Source organism: Apium graveolens, chromosome 5, assembly GCF_009905375.1.
Source record: "Apium graveolens cultivar Ventura chromosome 5, ASM990537v1, whole genome shotgun sequence".
In the NCBI taxonomy this organism is placed as follows: domain Eukaryota; kingdom Viridiplantae; phylum Streptophyta; class Magnoliopsida; order Apiales; family Apiaceae; genus Apium; species Apium graveolens.
In genome coordinates, this window is record NC_133651.1 from 184261107 (window position 1) to 184278383 (window position 17277).

Consider the following 17277-nt stretch of genomic DNA (forward strand, 5'->3'; position numbering starts at 1 on the left):
ATAGTTTCATGCAATTTCTCTCCACTTTCTTGAGTAATTTTGGTATCAAATTCAATTCCAACACCTTCCACCCCAAGCACGGGCATTTTCTCAATAATTTCGGTCTCTCGATCAATAACTCTCATGGCATACTCATAACGTTCCTTCGACGTCATGCAACTATGACTAAACCCCATAGTGAGTAAAGTCATGTGATTAAATCTTTCCGTTGGAGTCAAATCATGGGATTAGGCATCATCTCCGGGCATGTGATATGGCAACACACCATCAACTCTATTGGCATCCCTAGTCCACCTCCGTTTCACAAAATGTTTCGATAATTCGGCAACACACCTATTTGTCAACATGGCAATAATATGATGACACGGTATGCCCGAATGCTCAAACATTCTACATATGCAAGAACCCCAAAATGACAACTTGTTGAAGGTAATGAGATAAGTGGTTCTCTTAGACTCAACCATTAATGGTTGATAACATTTGTAGTACGTATCCTCCACATCTTCTAAGGAACGGTCTCTATCCTTCTCCATAAAGTACTTTGTGGCCTCAACCAATTGGTCTTGAAATATTTTGAACATCTCTTTCGTATAAATGGAAGCGGCATGTTGCTCTAAGGCGGTCTTCAGTCGCATGCAACGAATTTTATGACGTGTATTATAATCCTCTTCTTTCTCACACATAAATTGTCTTTCTAACGCTTTTTGTGCACCCTCAACAAATTCTTTCAACCCCATGCAAGACCTTACATAAGCATCAAAAAAAGGCATTCATTCCTTCGCTTCTTGAAGTTATTTTTTGACCCGCGGAAAAAATGTTACGTGTATAAGCATCGATCCACTTATGCTTCAAATTATACAAGCCTTGCAACCATGTATTATCCTCCAACTTGTACTTCAAGATCAATGCTTTCCACCTATCCTCAAAAATTTCTTCGGTCAACGAGTGATATATGCAATTGTTGAAGTCATCTTTAAATTCCTCCTTTGCATAGTAGGTTGAGAGCTTCTCCGGATATTTATTACTAATGTGCCACGAACACAAAAAATGTGTCGTGTTCGGTAGTTGAGATTGAATTGCCCCCGCCATCCCTTGATCTTGATCAGTGATAATAGCCAAAGGTGCTTTTCCTTCAACGGACTCTAACCAAGTACCCAAAACCCACTCAAATGTAGTCTTCAATTCATTACGCATTAGTGCAAATCCAAAGAGAACCGATTGATAGTGATGATTTACCCCGATGAACGGCACAAACGACATAGCATACCTATTTGTTCGATATGTTGTATCAAATGCAACCACATCACCAAAATTTTTGTAGGCCAACAACGACCGGGGGTCAACCCATAAAAGACACTTCAATCTTCCTTCTTCATCAATTAGAGTCCGAATAAAAATTTTTCCTCCACTTTCCTCTTCTAACCTATGTAACAAATCTAAGCCCGCTTGCGCATCATTCACACCCAAATTATCTTTTCTAAAATCTCGCACGACATTTATCAAGTGTTGGGCATGAAACCCTACTTGCTCCTCTCCTCCGTGCATTTTTTCAAATATATTCATTTGTTGTCAGATGGATTTTTAATCGTAGCGGGGCATGGCAAAACACTTTTACACATATAAAATCCAAATAATAGCATATAAATCGTGGTAAAAACATAGGGATCAAATCTAACCTTTAAAATAATTCGGAGACAACGATCAGAGATCCTTAGCATTTGCTCTTCAAGTGTGAAGCACTCCACCGGTATCCACCAAGAAAACGATGTTAAGGAGGAGGAAGGAGGTGGAAAGAATTGGGTTTTCCAAACTTTTTGGGTTTTTTGGGTTCGAATAAAATTAGGGTCTATAATAGTATATTTATAGGCAAAATTTTCAGCTGAAATTTTCCCATAAATATTATTATTATTATCCCATTTATTATTCTCATTAATAATTAAAACACCTTTTAATTATTAATCCTTTTTCTAAACACTTTAGAAATAATTCTCTCTTTTGATTTAATTTCCAAAAATTAAATCCTTAATTAATAATATTAAGAACTTTTCTTAATTAATTTATAATCAATTAAATCTCATTTAATCAATTATTAAATTTGTCAATTAATTATTTATTTCACAAATAAATAATTATTAGCCATTATTAATTAATTTCTCCACCATAAAATCATTCTCTTTTTATGGTGTGACCCTGTAGGTTCAATATTAAGCCGGTAGTAGAAATAAATAATAATAAAACTATTTTATCATTATTTATATAAATTCTCTAATTTATTAAATATGATTAATTAATTAATCACATTTATTCTACATCTTGAGGGATACTTCTCAGCATATCGCGACTATCCGGATAATATGAATTCACTGCTTAGAATACCAAGAACCTATTCAGTGAATAGTTACCGTACAATAAACTCCTTCTACCCTACAATGTCCCGATTAAATACAAGGCATGGATCTCATGTCAAGCCTATCTAATTTAATCACTTGCTTACCATTTACTATGCGTAGTTCTATGCAAATTAGAAACTCCTTTCTAATTTCATTCACTCTGGCCAGAGATTCCTGAACTAGCATAAGTGGATCAGCCTTGAACATTCGCTTCCTTCACTGGAAGGGGTAGATCCTTTATTGATCATACACTATCTTCATGTACAAATTCCTATACCCAGTAGAGCCCTAATAATTGTCCCTGGAGACTAAGAACTAAACCAAAGCATAGTTCAGTGTACACAAGATGACTATGATGACCTCAAGTCTAAGGATACTTGTACAACTATCACTATGTGAATAACTGCTGACATGTGAGTGAACTCCATCAGTTGTTCAGCTGTGCGAGTCATGTTCAGTGAACTTATTCTATAATAAGCACCTACATACTAGCTATAGTGTCACCACACAAATGTCTATGAGAACAGACATCCTTCATAATGAAGCAAGCATAGTATGTACCGATCTTTGCGGATTATTAATTACCAGTTAGTAATTCTATGATCAGGAACTATTTAAGTTTAGAGTTATCATCTTTTAGGTCTCACTATTATGATCTCATCATAATCCATAAAAAGCTTTACTCTAAACTATGGTATATCTTATTTAAACACTTAAATAGATAGAGCCCGTAATAAAAACAAAACAAGTCTTTTATTAATATCAATGAAATCAAAACAGATTACATAAAAAGTTATTCCTAAATCCTAATACATAATTGGACTTAGGACATATTCCTTTCAATCTCCCACTTGTACTAAAGCCAATCACTCTGGTATCTAATACCCATCTTGTCTTTATGACGATCAAAGTGACTTTCATAAAGTAGCTTTGTGAGTGGGTCTGCTATGTTGTTATGTGTGTCAACTCTAATTCAATACAATATAAGAAATGTTACCGCGCTCCCACTAACCCTTTTGTAGACGCATGGTTCATCTACGTTTTTGATAAAATCAAACTCTTTGATTGTCTCATCAAAACGAATATTCCATCTACGAGAAGCATGCTTTAAACCACATATGGTTCGCAGTAGCTTACACACTAGGTTTTCATTTCCCTCGGAAAGAAAACCATCTGGCTATATGCCAGATCTCATAGTCGTAGTAAGCAGCAATCGCAAGCAAAATCCGAACTGATTTTAACAGGGCTATAGGTAAAAGGTTTCATCAAAGTCAATCCATTGCCTTTGTTTGAATCCTTTTGCCACAAGCCTGGCCTTATAGGTCTCTACCTGGCCATCTGCTCCAATCATTCTTTTGTATACCGTATACATAGATTCCTTTTCGGATTTCATGGCACTATGCCATTTCTCTGAGTCAACACTACTCATAGCCTCATTATAGGTCACAGGGTCGTCATCATCAATGATCGATAACTCATTGTCATTCTTAATGACAAGGCCATATTACCTCTCAGGTTGGCGAGACACTCTCCCTGTTCTATGAATGGGCTATTCCACAAAAGGTTGTTCAGTCAGAACAGGTGTTTCCACTCGATCCGTAGTAGTTTGTGCTTCTTAAACTTCATCAAGTTCAATTTTGCTCCCACTGTTTCCTTCAAGGATAAACTCCTTTTCCAAGAAGGTAGCATGTCTGGAGACAAACACCCGATGATCGGTGTAAAAATAATACCCTAAAGTCTCTTTAGGATATCCCACAAAACTATATTTTACGGATCGATATTCCAGCTTATCTGGGTCAACTTACTTGACATAAGCTGGACATCCCCAAATCTTAACGTGTTTAAGACTCGGTTTCCTTTCTTTCCATATCTCATACGGAGTTTGAGGAACAGATTTGGAAGGCACCATATTCAGTAAATATGCTGAGGTTTCCAATGCATAACCCCATAGGAATACTGGAAGATTTGCATAGCTCATCATGGACCGAACTATGTCTAACAAAGTTCGATTTCTCCTTTCAGATACTAATCTGGAGGAGTCCACTGGGAGACTATACCATTTACTTTGAGATAATCTAGAAACTCTCCATTCAAGTATTCACCACCTCGATCTAATCGAAGAATTATAATACTATGTTTGGTTTGTTTCTCCACTTCATACTTATATTCTTTGAACTTTTCAAAGGCTTCAGACTTGTGTTTCATCAAACACATATCTGAATCTAGATCTATCATCTATGAAAGTAATGAAGTATGAAAATCCACCCATGGCTTGCTTAGACATTGGTCCACATACATCTGTGTGTACCATTCCTAGCAAATTTGCAGTCATCTCACCATGTCTACTAAATGGAGACTGCAGTGCCACTATAAAGTGAGATTTTCATCATCCCTTTTCTTTTATTAGTTTGTTCAATCTGAAATAAATTATGTCACATACATACAGACCATTATTTAAAGTACCACGTCCATAAAGAATATTATCTCTAAGAATAGAACATTCATTATTCTCATTAATAAATAAAAATCCAGCCAAGTCTAACATGGGAATAATATTCCTCACAATCGAGGGAACAAAATAACAATTATTTCAAACAATAGTCTTGCCCGTAGGCCTATGTAAATGAAATGATTCTACATCTACAGCAGCAACTCTTGCTCCATTTCCCATCAGTAGAATACCTCATCTTCCTCAAGAGTCCTACTTCTCCTTGGTCCCTGCAACAAATTGCAGATATGAGAACCACAGGCGGTATCTAATACCCAAGTAGAAATTTGATTTAATGACATATTCACTTCTATCATGAACATACCTGAATCAGAAGCGGTAGTCTCACTACCCTTCTTCTTCTTCAATTCTGCAAGGTAAACCTTGCAGTTCCTCTTCCAGTGCCCCACCTTTTTACAGTGAAAGCAAACAACTTTTCTCTTGGGGTCTTCAGCTTTTGGTGGAACCGGCATTTTCTCACCTACTTTCTTCTTCTTGGAAGGGTTCCTCTTCCTTTTCTTAGGTTTGGAACCTTCACCAATTAGAAGAACATAACTCTTTTTAGGGGGAAAATTCGATTCCGCAGTCTTCAACATGTTGTGGAGTTCAGGCAGGCTGACATCCAACTTATTCATGTGAAAGTTCACAACAAACTGTGAGAACGAACTCGGAAGCGATTGCAAGACCAAGTCTTGGCTCAGCTCCCCATCCATGGCAAAACCAAGTTGTCCAAGACGTTCAATCAAATTGATCATCTTAAGTACATGGTCATTCACAGATGATCCCTCAGACATCCTACAACCGAACAACTCATTCGATATCTCATATCGAGCTGTCCTCCCCGCCACATCATACAACTCTTGTAGATGCATGAGGATAGTGTGAGCATCCATATGCTCATGTTGCTTCTGTAGCTCAATGTTCATGGAAGCTAGCATGATGCATTGAGCAACATTTGCATCATCTATCCACTTACGATACACAACATGTTCATCATTATGTGCATCACTAGCAGGTTCAGTAGGCTTAGGTGAGTCAATCACGTATTCCAGCTTCTCAATCCTGAGAACAATTCTCAAGTTTCGAAGCCAGTCAGCATAATTAGGACCAGTCAATTTGTGAGCATCTAGTATGCTCCTGAGTGATAGTGTAGAAGACATAATGTATATTGTAAATCTGTATATGATAAACACATAACAACACTTAGCAAATATTCGATTTCATTTTAAAACACTATATGAATCGGGTCTTTATTCATAAGTGGCTCCCACTAGTTTATCTGATTTATTCAACCCCCTACGTGAAAAATTAAGCATTCATAATGCTAGTGGGAATAGGGATCCTACATTCCATTACACAACCCCGACTGTGGCACGAAACGCCATGTAATGTTTAATAGGCAGACAACTCTTGTCAATTACATCTAATGTTATTCCCTAATCAAACTTTAGCCTCTTGAATAATTGAGTCACGGTTGTGGCATGATAAACTCAGTATTCTAAGTCAAGTCTAACCCAACATTCCGTACAATTGAATCAGTCCCCAAAGGCCCACGATTGTGGCACGTAACGACCTTTAGATTCTTATTCAATATACACATCTCTATGTAATAGACAAGTATTTCTTACTTCGAAATCAAAGCCCTCAGCTGTGGCACGAAACGACAATGATATAAAAATAAGAACTACTTTTCTATCATGTTGGAAGGCTATGACCGACACAAGCCCGTTGTGTCATTGGCCAATTACTACATGATATTATTTAATTTTAGAGGGATTATATTACGTTACAATCATAATCATATTATAAAGAGATTCTTCCTTTTAAATTAAATATTTCAAATCAATAATCAATAATCAGATGATTCCCAGATCGGGTGGAGCATTGTCAAGAGGCGTCACTTAATAACCCTTTCTTACAGATAGAAATCTGTTGTTGACAGAATCATCCTTTCTCTCATATCGAAAATTCATATTCAATTACGTGTTTCATAAACACAAGAATCTCATGATTGTATTCATAATATTATTATTAAAGTTATGAAACAATTTCACTATACTAGGTTGTCTAACAAACGCCTTATGTTCATTTAAGTTCACCTAAATCTATCATCGCATGATAAACTAAGCATATATCACATATATAAACATGAATAAACATCAAGGTAGGCATGTTATATCATCTAGCACATTAGTCTAAGCATTATACATCTCTATGTATCACATGAAGCATTTAAAAGCAGTTAAAACAGTTAAAAACAGCTTTAAAACACTTCCGGAAATATAAACAGTTCAAAACTTTTATATAAACTAAAATTGATCACTCCATTAGATCCGTCTCGGAAAAACGAATCCAACGGTATATTACACGCCCAAAACGGAGTTACAAAACTCCCAGAAAATCAATTTTAATATGGATAGTCGGGCTGTAACGCATTACAGGAACGCGTTACAAGCCCTGTAACGCATTCCGGTGATGCGTTACAACCCTTTTAACCAATTAAAAGGTGTAACGCATTCCGTGAATGCGCCACAGGGTGTAACGCATTCCCGGAATGCGCGATACCCCCCCTTTTTTTTCTTTCTTGCAGCAGCCGCCTTTTCTCGATTAGCATGCCGCCGTACCTTCTCTGTCTTCTTCCGTGCCATCAACAAAAGTACAGCAGTCCACAGCAGTGCAGATGTACAGATATATATATATATACATACTAACAGATAATAATATATATATATGTTTATTTAATTACGAATTTAATTACAAGATCTTCAAAAATTCATAATAAAAAATCTATACATCATAAAATTATGAAAAAAATACCCAGACGATCTACAACACTTGTAGAACCCAGATCACCATTCAAAATTATTATGAGAAACGATTTCTCATCAGACAAAATTAATCCATGATATAACTTGTAAAAATCATAATTAATTCATACAAGCACATAAAATTCTGAAATTTTTACCACAGATCTATATACATACAACATATGCTCTGATACCATTGATGGATTTTTAATCGCAGCATGACAAAACACTTTTACACATATAAAATCCAAATAATAGCATATAAATCGTGGTAAAAACATAGGGATCGAATCTAACCTTTAAAATAATTCGGAGACAACGATCAGAGATCCTTAGCAGTTGCTCCTCAAGTTTGAAGCACTCCACCGGTATCCACCAAGAAAACGATGTTAAAGAGGAGGAAGGAGGTGGAGAGAATTGGGTTTTCCAAACTTTTTGGGTTTTTTGGGTTCGAATAAAAATAGGGTCTATAATAGTATATTTATAGGCAAAATTTTCAGCTGAAATTTTCCCATAAATATTATTATTATTATTATCCCATTTATTATTCTCATTAATAATTAAAATACCTTTTAATTATTAATCCTTTTTCTAAACACTTTAGAAATAATTCTCTCTCTTGATTTAATTTCCAAAAATTAAATCCTTAATTAATAATATTAAGAACTTTTCTTAATTAATTTATAATCAATTAAATCTCATTTAATCAATTATTAAATTTGCCAATTAATTATTTATTTCACAAATAAATAATTATTAGCCATTATTAATTAATTCCTCCACCATAAAATCATTCTCTTTTTATGGTGTGACCCTGTAGGTTCAATATTAAGCCGGTAGTAGAAATAAATAATAATAAAACTATTTTATCATTATTTATATAAATTCTCTAATTTATTAAATATGATTAATTAATTAATCACATTTATTCTACATCGTGAGGGATACTTCTCAGCATATCGCGACTATCCGGATAATATAAATTCACTGCTTAGAATACCAAGAACCTATTCAGTGAATAGTTACCGTACAATAAACTCCTTCTACCCTACAATGTCCCGATTAAATACAAGGCATGGATCTCGTGTCAAGCCTATCTAATTTAATCACTTGCTTACCATTTACTATGCGTAGTTCTATGCAAATTAGAAACTCCTTTCTAATTTCATTCACTCTGGCCAGAGATTCCTGAACTAGCATAAGTGGATCAGCCTTGAACATTCGCTTCCTTCACTGGAAGGGGTAGATCCTTTATTGATCATACACTATCTTCGTGTACAAATTCCTATACCCAGTAGAGCCCTAATAATTGTCCCTGGAGACTAAGAACTAAACCAAAACATAGTTCAGTGTACACAAGATGACTATGATGACCTCAAGTCTAAGGATACTTGTACAACTATCACTATGTGAACAACTGCTGACACGTGAGAGAACTCCATCAGTTGTTCAGCTGTGCGAGTTATGTTCAGTGAACTTATTCTATAATAAGCACCTACATACTAGCTATAGTGTCACCACACAAATGTCTATGAGAACAGACATCCTTCTTAATGAAGCAAGCATAGTATGTACCGATCTTTGCAGATTATTAATTACCAGTTAGTAATCCTATGATCAGGAACTATTTAAGTTTAGAGTTATCATTTTTTAGGTCTCACTATTATGATCTCATCATAATCCATAAAAAGCTTTACTCTAAACTATGGTATATCTTATTTAAACACTTAAATAGATAGAGCCCGTAATAAAAACAAAACAAGTCTTTTATTAATATCAATGAAATCAAAACAGATTAAATAAAAAGTTATTCCTAAATCCTAATACATGATTGGACTTAGGACATATTCCTTTCATTGTCTAGGCGCAATACCCGGAACATGTAAACTCTTAATTAAATTCTTTTGGGCGATGGTTACATGTCGCTCCCCTTTAATCAAATTCATCTTAGAAGGCGACACAACATCGTGATTGTGATTTAACTCCAATGATGTTATCTCCCAATACCTTGTATTCCGCCTATTAATCACATAGATCCTAAACTTACATCCACTTCTAGGAAGTTTATCTCTACGCCTTTTCTTCTTCTCACTACCGACACTTCCTATCAAAACTTCTTCATCCTCTACGGGTTCTTTATCGCGGTTTTCTCCCGCTAAATTACAAACATAAGTACGGGCATATATTATTTTGTCCACATGCCTTTATGTATTTCGGATTTTAATTGCAAACCCGTTTTTCAAAGCGTACGCCCTAATTACATTTTTGACGACTACCAAATTAGGAAAATTTTGACTCAAGAAAGGAATTACAATATCTTCTTCCCCAACAACACTCTTATCCCTACTCTCACTACTCATGCATAAACTCAATATTTTCATGCAAATCTTCATTTTTAAATCTATGTTCACTAACATAAACATCTTCATCGCAATCATGAACAAGGTTAACATAATTTACATTATCATCACGTAAGCAACTACCACTAATATCAACAACCTCACTATTTACAACATTATCACTTTTTTCAAAGGTTTTCTACCTTGAAACCTAGCAAACATCTTATCTATAACTACAACAAGAAAAAAGCAAGAAATTGAGCTTACCAAATGTAATTAGTGAGTAAGGATGAACAAAACCAAGAATTCCCCCAAATTTACTCTCCAATTTGACAAATGCTGCACAAAAAGGAAAGTGTGATTGTTTTAGGGTTATAAACTGCAAGTATAGTCGTTCCGCTAATATTATCCACGGAAGGGAAAGAGGTTCCGCGCAAAAAAAGCGCGAAAAGGTAGCAGTCCGCGAAAAAAAAGCGCGGATGGGCTATTTAACACTTCCCTGACACATGATTGTCAGGAAAGAGGACCCGTTATTTATATTTCTGTAAAAACCTACCCAATTAAAATCACGTGTATATGTAGATAGATATGTACAGTACCTACCTATGCACTAGAAAACCAAATACGGTGGAGGATATATTCTGAAAATTGACAGAATTGGATGAGTACTCGGAAAGTAGGTGGATTGATTCGAATTTAAATGAGTATTAACTAATAATTTAGATACTTAAAAAGATTAAATGAGTACTCGGAGAGTTGGAGGTGGATTGATTCGAATTTGAATGAGTATTAACCTATTATTTAGATATTGAAAAAGATTAAATGAGTACCGAAAAACGGTCGATTACTCATATTTTAAATACTCATGTATTTCAAATTTTATGACTTGACTTTGGATACAATATACATGCAATGAGCATAAAAAACTAAGAAAGGGGGATAGGTGTTAGTACACATAACAACACACAGCGCACCCTACACCCTAGTCCTTTCCGGTGTCCCTCATTAGTCCGTACTCTGTATCCTCTATATACTTACAATATCTATGCGTACATATATTTTTATACTTTACATTTATAGTACAAATAAACTACACTTCTTCACTATATTCTCCCCAACATTTCATTTCAACATGATGCATGAAGGAGCGAGCAAGAAACTTGGGGTTTCTCATGCAGCCGGAGGAGAAGATCAGTTGGCCGGGAAATGAACCAAAACTCCGGTGACAGAAGAAGATGATGGTGGCTTGTTTACTTGGTTAACAATGGACGACCAAACAGTGACGGTGCTTTCCAAGCTTTTGGAAGATGAGTTTATGACTTCGCCGCCGTTTAAAGTCAAGTTTGCATGTGATCCTTTCTGTTCGTCAGAGATTTTTCAGTCGTCGGCGTCGTACATTACTATAAATGGCAACAATGATGAGTCATGCGGGTCTTCTTTTTCGGACTCTGAATCGTCTCTCATGGCCAGTGTTGACCTGGGTTGTTGTCGTTTTGGAGTTAGGGGAAATGACGGAGGCGCGTGTAAAAATGTGGTGGTGGCGCGTGGAGAGGGCTGTTTTAGTCATGCTGGGGATTTGGGGAAGATGGACGGCTGTGATTGGAGGAGTGATGGAGGGTTTGAGATAATGGACAGCTGTGATTGGGGGTTTGATATTGATGATGATGTGCTGGCAAGGTTTGGAGGGGGAGATTTTGTGGGGCCAATGTTAGAGTTTTAGTGATGATGTAGTTCATGTAAATTGAAAAAAATGCGGGTTGAATTTATGAACATGTGTGTATTAAGGAAAGAAATTAGTAATGGTAGACTGATGTTGATATAAATTTATGGGTGAGCAAAATCGAACCGAAATCGAAAAATCGAACCGAATTATATAATTTTGGTTCAGTTTGATTTGAATTTTTTCAAAAATTTTGATTAATTCGGTTTTTCAGTTTTAACTGAAATTATATTGGTTCGGTTCGGTTAATGTAAAAATTAATTCGGTTTAACCGAAATTTAAATATATATATTTTTGATTTTTTTTATATATATAATAAAATATAGTAAATATAAATAAAAAAACAAACTGCATGTATCTTCAATTGGTTATAATGTACTCCGTCTGTCCCATTGAATTCTATACATTACTTTTCGGCACGCTTTTCAATACTCCTTTAAAGTATAATTCCATAATATTTTTTTTAATTTTTTTTCCTGAATTAAAGTTTTATGTTTAAATTTTTATTCAAAAAAAAATTAAAAATATATTATGAAACTATAATTTATAGAAGTCCCGAAATACGTATAAATAGTAAACGGATACTATCTACCGGGACGGAGGTAGCATGTATCTTCAATTTTTTACATATATAATATAATATACATTCTTTTACCATTTTGAATTATTTTTTGTTTCCATTTTAAATTATTTTGACAAAATTTTCAAATATTTTGGTTTTCAGAAACCAAACCGAATTAACCGAAATAATTTGGTTCGGTTTTCGGTTCGGTTTGTGCATAAGTTTGGTTCGGTTCGGTTCGGTTAGGAAAAAATTATCATTTCGATTTTCGGTTAATTCGGTTCGGTTCGATTTCTGACCGAACCGACCGAATGCTCATCCCAAATAAATTTAATAAATTTTATTGAAGCAGCGTGAGTAAGTAGTAATAGAGATGCACAAAAGGCTCACCGGGACGGGTTTTGACCAGGCCTTAAAAAACTTGGGCACCGGGCCGGGCTTTTCGGGCATTGACTAGACCGGGCCGGGCTTTTGGAAAATATCAAAGCCTGTTTGGGCCCTCGAGGCGGGCCTTACCGAGTTTTTTTCGGGCCGGATCGGATCTGGTCGGGCTTTTTTTCAATTTAAATCAGATCGAGTTTTATTAGAGATTCTGAAGACTATATATGTTAGCAACTAGATTATCATAAAAATTTATTAGTTTGTATGGAATATTTTATGAAAACATTACTTTGTTGAAAACATTTTAGTTTGACAAAAAATAAACATATTTAAAGAAAAATATGTTTTATCAATATTTTCCGAATATATATAGTGTACTTATTATATCTTATTTCATTAATCCCGCAATAAAGTATATCAATAGTATTATTAATCACGAATATGTAATTATATATGTGTTTAATAATATTATTTATATTTATAGTAAATGTAAATTCATAAATATATAAGTAAATATATTAGAATAATCAGATTTTAACTGGGTTTTTTCGATTCGGGCCGGGCCGTGCTTTCCTTAAAAATATAGGGCCCGTCAAGGATCTAAGCCCGGGCCGAGACCGGACCGTGTTTGATCGGGTTTTAATCGAATCGGGTCGGATCGGGTCAGATTTTCGAACCCAGACTTTTTGTGCATATCTGAATAGTAGTTTGAAAAAAACAAAGGGAAAATCAAAAGGAGGTTTAAGAGCTGAACTTGTGTATCATCGCAAAATTATTCAATCTTTTTGAAAGGTAAATAATAATGAAAATTAGTGCTTTTTCTTTACGAAATCTGGCACAAACTATTTCGTATAAAAATAATTTGATTGATTTACACTTTAATAATTTGATTGGTTTACTCCGATGGGAACTAATACAAATATTATGTTTTTATTTACAAATATCGTGTCTGCATTACAAAATAGCCATAACGATAAAATTGAAGTTTAATACAAATAAGTATTATAAAAAAAGGGAATCGGTCATAATCGGTAAAATATCATTTATGGATTAATCGGATAATCGGGAATTAATAGAAACTAATTTTAATATTATTTTTAATTTTAAATAATTATATTTACTTATTTTAATCTTTTGACTATACGTATATAATTATTATATATATTTATACAAATAAATTTAAAATACGTAATATTATTAAAGTAAATATAATTCGGAATATCTAATTTCTCAATTGAGATCAATTCGAGATAAAAAAATAAAAAATATATTATATAATCGTTTAAAGAGTAATTATGTTTATGGGAATAATAATTTTTTATTTTTTAAACATATTTTTTAATATTTTTATTAAAGACCAATTTTTGACCCATTAACCCGATTTTTAAAGGTTAATCCATTTTTTTTCAATTTGTAACCATTTTTTGTAAAAAAATAATTTTTCATCCAATTTTTACTGATTTTTTACCGAACAGTAATAAATCATCAACTAATGATCAGCTTTTAGAACTCCGGTTCGATCACAAATTCAAAGTCGCCCGATTTGATTTCGAGTCTAGGATTGTCCATTTAAGTTGAATTATTTGGTTATGCTTTAGTTATCTTCTTTTCATGTGCCTGCCAAAGCTCTGCCTTTGTTTTGTTTTATTGCACGGGACTTAATTGTCTCGTGAGTTGATCAATTTCCCAGTAAAGAAATCAAACAAACTGAACCAAACAGATTGTTTTCATCTTCTTTTTTAATCTGTTCTGTTTTTGTATGATGTGCTCTTTCCTTATATGATTCGGAGTGTTGCTCCACGCAAGGATTAATGGATGCCGTTCATTTCAAATTTTCAATTTTGAACTTTGTAATTTTACGCGAGAGTACGGTTTAAAATTGAGTAGGAGCAAGTCCACCGATTTACATGAAAATGCTTATAAAATAAATATATACTAAAATAAGATGTTTTAGTGATTTATGATATTATTTTGATATATCAACTTCAATAATTATTATATGATTCGGAGTATTGGTCAATGAGAAAAATTCAAAAGCGTCGGTTCGATATATTAAGGATGCGGATGACCGTATTTTACTACAAGATGATATATTAAATCGAGGTAGGGTAGGTACTTTAATGAGTTTTTAACGCGGCTAGAGGCAAATACTTTTTCATTGATCGAGGGGACATTCATTTTTAGGTTGATGTGGATCCGAGTCATGATATTATTTCAGCAAAAGTGCGCACAACCTTTTGTATGATTGGTAAATGTAGGACAATAGGGTAGATGAGATTTCAATTGAGGTGTGGCAGTGTTTGGCAGATAATGATGTTCGCTAGTTGATAGATCTCCTTAATGTTATATTCCAGACATCGAATATGTGTTAATGTACTTTTTTAGAATAAATGTGATGACATGAGTTGTAGTAATTATCATGATATTAAGTTGTTTAGTTTGTTGGGAATATGTTGTGAACTTGATGATTTCATTAACAAAACACTTTAGTAGATTCAATTTAGTGAAAAATGTAGCACTCGACGGATAATCAAATATAGTCCTGACGGATGACTCAATATAGTCCCGACGGATGATGATTTGACATCCATCGAGTGATTAGCTTATGTAACTATAAGTCATGTAGCACATTTCTGCAAACACCTTTGTATAGACTCTGTAGTAGCATATAAGTAATGTTGACTTTAACTAGATATGCAGAGTAGGTTGATTAATTGTAAATATAAGATGTCTTACAATTGAAGTCAAGTGTCAAATAGCTAACCGACGGATGATCAACAAAGCTACCGACGGATGATCAACAAGGCAACCCGACGGATGATCATGTACCCGACGGATGACCAATTCAAACATCTATTGACAGTGACAACACAGTCACATGCGTTGAGTGTTTGCAAAAGGAATGTGACAGCCTATTCAGCTGGGTTTTTGAGAACGAAGAAGCATTACCATTTCCATGCTATTATAAAGATATTTAAAGATACTGGAATAGAGTAGTGAAGTAGCATGATATTAGACTTGATAGGTTTTGTTTTATTATATTGTCTTATTACTATGTAATCTTGGTGATGTATAAACCAAGAGTAGCAAGTAGAACAATTATAAGACTAAGAAAATACATTCTCAGAGAAACAATTGTAAGCTATATCCTGTAGCATTTCTCTATAAGTTTAGTTGTTCATATTTGTAAGCAGCTGTGAGCTATTCAAGCTTCACAGGGTTTTCTTGATATATATATATGTGTATATCTCTGGTGGATAAATTCAAATCCACCAGAAAGTTTTTAAAGACTTGTATTTTTAATTACTTGTGTTTTGATTTATCTAACTCTTCATTCCGCACTTTGCAAATCAAACACTTATCTATTATTAAGTTAGAACCATTTTTCTTTAATCTTAAAAAGTATCCAGAATTACATTCAACCCCCCCTTCTGTAATTCTTGTTGTATTGTTAATGACTAACAATTGGTATCAGAGCAAGCTCTTGAAGCACAAAGAGTTTAAAGATCACAACAAACAGCAAGATGAACAAGAAGGATGTTGGAGTCAAGATTCCTTTTCTGGACAAAGATAATTACCATCACTGGAAGGTAAAGATGCATCTTCATTTACTTTCTCAAGATGAGGCCTATGTGGATTGCATAGAGAGAGGTCCTCACGTACCAATGAGAGCTGCAATTGGAAATGAGCCATCAGTTCCCAAGCCAAGGAAATGGTCAGATCCTGATATTGTACAAGTCAGGAAAGACAAGAAGGCCATGAATATTTTATTCAATGGAGTTGATGGTGACATGTTTGACAACATCATCAACTGCAAGACAACCAAGGAGGTTTGGGACACCATTCAAATAATCTGTGATGACACTAAACAAGTTAGAGAAAACAAGATGCAGTTACTAATTCAGCAATATGAGCATTTCCACTGTGAAGAAGGTGAAACTCTCACTGATATCTTTAATAGATTTCAAAAGCTACTAAATGCTCTGAAGCTGCATGGAAGAGTCTACCAAACCAAAGACTCTAACCTCAAATTCCTGAGATCCCTTCCAAAAGAATGGAAACCAATGACAGTCTCCTTGAGAAATTCACAAGAATACAAGGAGTTTACACTAGAGAGACTGTATGACATTCTAAAGACTTATGAGCTTGAAATAGAGTAAGATGAAAGAGTGGAGAAAGGGAGAAAGAAAGGAGGGTCCATTGCACTGGTTGCTGAGTTAGAGAAAGAGAAGGAGATGAAGATAGAAGCTGTTGAGTCTACTTCAAAGGTCTGTGAAAATAAGGGCAAGGGGCTGGTAGAAGAAAATGAAGATTCTTTGAGCCAAGATGATATGGATGATATTGATGAACATCTTGCATTTCTTTCAAGAAGATTTACCAAGCTCAAGTTCAAGAAGAACTTTGGAGCAGCTAAGCCAAATAGAAACATGGTGGATAAATCAAAATTCATATATTTTAAATATGGCTTGGTAGGTGTAATAACCCCAAAATTTTCAACTTTTTGTAACCCTTGTGAATAGTGTTTTAGCTGAATGAGAAAACTTTTCACGCCACACTATGTAGGGGTTCTGTTATGGATATTCTGGGATA

At 34.5% G+C, this 17277-nt stretch overlaps 2 protein-coding genes across 2 annotated transcripts; both read right to left on the bottom strand.

The window, feature by feature from the left end:
- Positions 1-227: 227 nt before the first annotated feature.
- LOC141660521 (protein FAR1-RELATED SEQUENCE 5-like) lies at positions 228-737 on the bottom strand. The gene has a single exon (XM_074467511.1). It carries the CDS (start codon positions 735-737, stop codon positions 228-230), a length of 510 nt encoding a protein of 169 aa, XP_074323612.1.
- A 19-nt stretch (positions 738-756) lies between these two features.
- LOC141660522 (protein FAR1-RELATED SEQUENCE 5-like) lies at positions 757-1545 on the bottom strand. The gene has a single exon (XM_074467512.1). The coding sequence runs from the start codon at positions 1543-1545 to the stop codon at positions 757-759; it is 789 nt and encodes a 262-aa protein (XP_074323613.1).
- Positions 1546-17277: the final 15732 nt, after the last annotated feature.

Excerpts from the sequence above, each read along its gene's own strand:
- LOC141660522 (XM_074467512.1), bottom strand. The coding sequence starts at position 1,545 with ATGCACGGAGGAGAGGAGCAAGTAGGGTTTCATGCCCAACACTTGATA.
- LOC141660521 (XM_074467511.1), bottom strand. The coding sequence starts at position 737 with ATGGGGTTGAAAGAATTTGTTGAGGGTGCACAAAAAGCGTTAGAAAGA.